A 5,016-nucleotide genomic window follows, 5' to 3' on the forward strand; every position below is an offset into this window, starting at 1 on the left:
GTTGGTCCAAAATAAAGATAGCAAAAGAAAAACGGCTATCCTGAAGAGTCGCAGCACGCATAAATGACATGTATTCCCACTAGACAACGGGTTTGGGCCTAACTACACATGTACTTACCGAGATATCTCACCTAAGGGACCTGAATGGTGGTTTGCGAATTTGGTAACCACAACAATATATACATACATACATATATATATATATATATATATATATATATATATATATATATATATATATACATATATATACATACATGTATATATATATATATATATATATATATACATACATGTATATATATATATACATACATATATACATATATATATATATATATATATACATGAATGCCCCCAAAGTTTTGTCAAGAGTATATATATATATATATATATATATATATATATATATATATATATATATATATATGTATGTATATATATATATATATATATATATATATATATATATATATATATATATATATTTATATATATATATATATATATATATATATATATATATATATATATATATATATATATATATATATATATATATATATATATATATATATATATATATATATATCAGACGACCTGTGAACCCGTTGGGTTCCCGTTGTGACAGCGGTTGATAAAAAAATCGTTAAAAAAAAAACAAAAGATAGCTCCAGCAAACTATACCGCTGAGGTTGTTTCCATTGATTAAATACTCCCGAACAGTACTTGACTCAGTCGGGAATTGATTTTTTTTATATTTTTTTCCGTTGCCTGATTTGAACAAAACTTGATACTGCACACCGCAGGAGAATGGTGAGTAAGGTGGCCCTAAATTTTTTGCGCTATCGTTTACCGTTTTGGCTGTATTTCAGGAACATACATACATATATATATATATACATACATATATATATATACATATATATATATATATATATATATATATATATATATATATATACATACAAGATGAAAGTTTTAGTAACATATCTTCTTCTTCTTTCGGCTGCCCCCGTTAGGGGTCGCCACAGCGGATCATCTGTCTCCATTTTGCTCTATCCTCCACATCTTCCGTTGACACTCCAACCACCCACATGTCTGCCCTCACCGCATCCATGAACCTCTTCTTTGGCCTTCCTCTTCTCCTCCTACCTGGCGGCTCCATCCTCAGTATCCTTCTCCCGATATACTCCGCTTCCCTCCTGTGCACATGTCCAAACCATCTCAATCTCGCCTCTCTCACTTTGTCTCCAAACCGTCCTACCTGCGCTGTCCCTCTAATATACTCATTTCTTATCTTATCCTGTCCATCCTCGTCACTCCCAACGAGAATCACAGCATCTTTAACTCTGCCACCTCCAGCTCCACTTTCTGTCTTTTTGTTAGCGCCACCGCCTCCACACCATACAACATAGCTGGTCTCACTACCGTCTTATATACTTTCCCCTTCACTCTTGCAGCTACCTTTCTGTCACAAATAACTCCTGCAACTCTTCTCCACCCACTCCATCCTGCCTGCACTCTCTTTTTCACTTCTCTCCCACACTCTCCGTTACTTTGGACAGTTGATCCCAAGTATTTAAACCCATCCACCTTCCCCACCTCAACTCCTTGCAACCGCACCATACCACCACCCTCCCTGTCATTTACGCACATGTACTCCGTCTTACTCCTACTGACTATCATTCCCCTTCTCTCCAGTACGTACCTCCACCTCTCGAGGCTCGCCTGAGCCTGCTCCCTTCTCTCCCTACAGATCATGATGTCATCCGCGAACATCATAGTCTATGGAGACTCCAGTCTGATCTCGTCCGTCAACCTGTCCATCACCATTGCAAACAGGAAAGGGCTCAGAGTCGATCCTTGGTGCTCGGTGATGATTACGGGCAGCGCACATTGGCATTCGCTGTCAAACTTAAAAATAAATTTACACAACACAAGGCGAGAACAACGTAAAATATATCGCCGAAGTTTTAGTTATATATACGACGTGTGTTCAAAAAGTATCCAACCTTAATTTTTCGTGTGTAAACAAATGAAGCTACTAGGGAGGCGTGGTTTGGTGCACGTATGTAGGTGATCCCAATCCGTATGCGTGAATATTTTCCCACCTGCAGAAGCTGTCAGTCGCCGACAGACCGCCGATGAGTGAGGAAGTGTGAGTGCCGTCGGATTTTCGTTTTTGACAAAATGACGGAAAAACTTGAACAACGCTACTGCATCAAATTTTGTGTAAAGTTTGGCGATTCCCAAGTGGAAACGATCCAAAAGATTCAACAGGCATTCGGGAACGAAGCAATGGGCACCACGCATAAAAGAGTGGTACAACCGCTTCAAAGATGGTCGCACATCAGTGGAAAGTGAAGCAAGTTCTGGTGGGCCCTCAACATCCCAAAATGAGATCGTCATTGACCAAGTGCAGACCCTGCTGATGCAGGATCGTCGAATCACGATCATAGAACTTGCAGATGAGGTGGGCGTCAGCATTGAATCCGTTCATTCCATTGTGACTGAGGATTTGGGCTTAAGGAGAATCTCAGCGAAGTTCGTGCCAAAGCTACTAACGATCGAGCAGAAGCAACTCCGTTTGGAGATCGCACAGGACATGCTGGAGACTGTGAACAGCGATCCCAACTTCTTCAACACAGTGATCACTGGCGATGAGACCACAGTGATCCGTCATTTTGTCAAAAACAAAAATCGGACGGCGCTCACTTACACTTCCTCACTCATCGGCGGTCTGTCGGCGACTGATAGCTTCTGCAGGCGGGAAAATATTCACGCATACGGATTGGGATCGCCTATATATGTGCACCAAACCACGCCTCCCTAGCTTCATTTGTTTACGCATGAAAAATTAAGGTTGGATACTTTTTGAACACACCTTGTGTGTATATATATATATATACACATATGTAAAAGGTTAGATTCGGTGGTGTAATGGTTTTCGTGTCTGCTCTGAATCTGAGAGGTTGGCCGTTCAAACTCTGGCCGAGTCAGACCAAGGATTTTAAGAATGGCACATACTGCTTCCTTGGCCCAAGTCTTTCATTAACCAGCTGGCCAACTTTGACATTTGACTAACCAGTATTTTTGAAGAACCAGCATTTATAATTTTGCCATGTTGCCGGCGATAGTTCGCCTCCTCTTTGCGAAGGACACCATGGGATATTTGACATCCACCTACTAATTCTGGCAGAAGGGACGCCAGCTTTACATAATTCTTCTTTACAGATGGGCGGCACGCACAATGATGAATCACTCTGCCGTGAAACACCAGGGTGACAGCTTATAGCTGGGTTGAGGTTTACACCCAGACGAGACAGCTTACAGGTAAGTGTGGCTCTGTAAAGAGTGTGGCACATTAAAATCCATGAGGTATGAGGGGGTAAAGCAAAACCAAAGGTAAACCTACAGTCTAGGTAACCCTACCTCTCCCCCCTTTCCCCTCAATTCACTCTATCAAGCTCAAGTTTAGAACCCCCCCCCCCCGCCTTTTCGCCTGACCAAAAGCAAGTTGAGAAACCCCCTTCCCCAGTGTGGTGGTGGTGATGGTCATGTTTAACCCTCGACCAGTCAAAGATCCCTGCGGGGGAAAGGGGGGGGTTAAATATCACGGCAAGAGGTAAGCTTTGGTCTTATTTGTTCTCTCCCACCTGTCTTTCTTTCTCTCTTTCCTCCCCCCTCCTCTCTCCCACTTTTCTTCACCTTCACCCTCTTCTCTTCTCTCTCACCTCTCCCCCCACCCCCCCTCACCCCCCTTTTAGTATTCCCATCAGTGAAGCGAAGGTGGCATTTGCTCGTTTAAAATTAAAATGTAGACTCATATCTGTGCAAAGCCAAAAGGTTTGCACTTGGTCAGCTGTACCGATGATGGACATCCCAGTAAGGGTGGAGTTGGTCGGCCAATAATTGGCTTCATGTACGTGTGGGATCAGTATGTTTGATCCTATGTGATGTTTGTGTTTCGCTCTATTAAAGGTTCCTCAGATGTACAGGTGCCACCTCAAAACCTGGCCGTCCCACAGCCACCAGAGGTCAACATGGCTCAACTGGGAGAAGGGTTGTTGGTGGGTGGGTGGTGCCCCTTCCCTACGTTTACAGTACCAGACGAATAACATTTTAAAACAGAAAAAATAAAATTTCACGACAAACAGCTTCCAATAGTTCTTCAATACAAGCCATAAAATCGGATGACAAAGTGAAAAAATACTACACAACCGTGAATGGGAGTTGTTGTTTTAAAACGCCAACGTCATAAAAAGGAAAACCTTTTGTTTGTTTTTTTACTGGTAATTAAAATAAAAACTCCATATAAAATGAGCCAAATGAAACCAACGTACCCAGGGCCATGCCGGCATTGCGAGTTACCATTCTCGAATCCTGCAGATTCACAAGCAAGTTATCGCCTTTTTACAAATTCCACCCTCAATGCCCAAAACCATGGACTTTCACCAAGTACGCAAATCTCGCGAGATTACGCTTCCGCACAAAAACAGATCGAAATATCACTAAAAATTTACCGGATGATTACGGGCAGCGCACATTGGCATTCGCTGTCAAAGTAAAAAAAAAATTAAATTTACACAACGCAAGGCGGGAACAACGTAAAATATACCACCGAAGGTTTGACCGTCGGCTACACCGCTAAAGTCACAAAACATTCAAAACTTAATTTTGGGAGAACAAAATCAAAGTAGAATCAAACAAATGGTATTTTAAGATAAAGAAGACAAAATAGCGAACGCAGCATTTAATCCACAAAACAGTCACTTTGGATTCGATGATGACGGTAAAAAAATAGTTGATAAATTTTGAATCAAATCTTCTTCTTCTTCTCTCGATAAAAACTTCCAGCCGATCACGAAGCCGATCATTTTTGTGCGCACGCGCACGTGGTCGATGTAATTATATATATACATTGAACTCGATTGGCTATTTCAATGAACGCTCTGAAAAATAGTCACGCCCACCTTGGTGTGATTCATCCAATCGCAGCGAGAGTTCCGCAAA

The 5,016-nt window shown here is 41.4% G+C and overlaps 1 protein-coding gene and 1 long non-coding RNA gene across 8 annotated transcripts in view; one reads left to right on the forward strand and one right to left on the reverse strand.

The window, feature by feature from the left end:
• Nucleotides 1–3,336, forward strand: part of LOC147025895 (uncharacterized) — a 40,978-nt gene extending 37,642 nt beyond the window's left edge. Inside the window, exon 3 of the long non-coding RNA XR_015058790.1 lies at nt 3,238–3,336. This is a non-coding gene — a long non-coding RNA (uncharacterized LOC147025895). The remainder of the gene's footprint in view (nt 1–3,237) is intronic.
• Nucleotides 1–4,506, reverse strand: part of DERA (deoxyribose-phosphate aldolase) — a 25,079-nt gene extending 20,573 nt beyond the window's left edge. For 2 of the 7 annotated variants that reach the window (XR_015058788.1, XR_015058787.1), the window contains exons 1-2: nt 4,347–4,484; nt 3,511–3,589 (exon numbers count right to left, since the gene is read on the reverse strand). Coding sequence is in view for 2 of the 7 variants with exons in the window: in XM_085883640.1 (XP_085739766.1) it covers nt 3,511–3,589; nt 4,347–4,364 (97 nt within the window). In the remaining 5 variants the exon portion in view is untranslated. Of the gene's footprint in view, nt 1–3,510; nt 3,590–4,346 lie in introns of those variants that run through there. The other 5 variants (XM_085883643.1, XM_085883641.1, XM_085883640.1 and 2 more) reach the window with 4 other exon arrangements.
• Nucleotides 4,507–5,016: the final 510 nt, after the last annotated feature.

This window comes from Eptatretus burgeri, chromosome 5, assembly GCF_056783735.1.
Source record: "Eptatretus burgeri isolate ZD-2024b chromosome 5, Ebu_testis_v1, whole genome shotgun sequence".
NCBI lineage: Eukaryota > Metazoa > Chordata > Myxini > Myxiniformes > Myxinidae > Eptatretus > Eptatretus burgeri.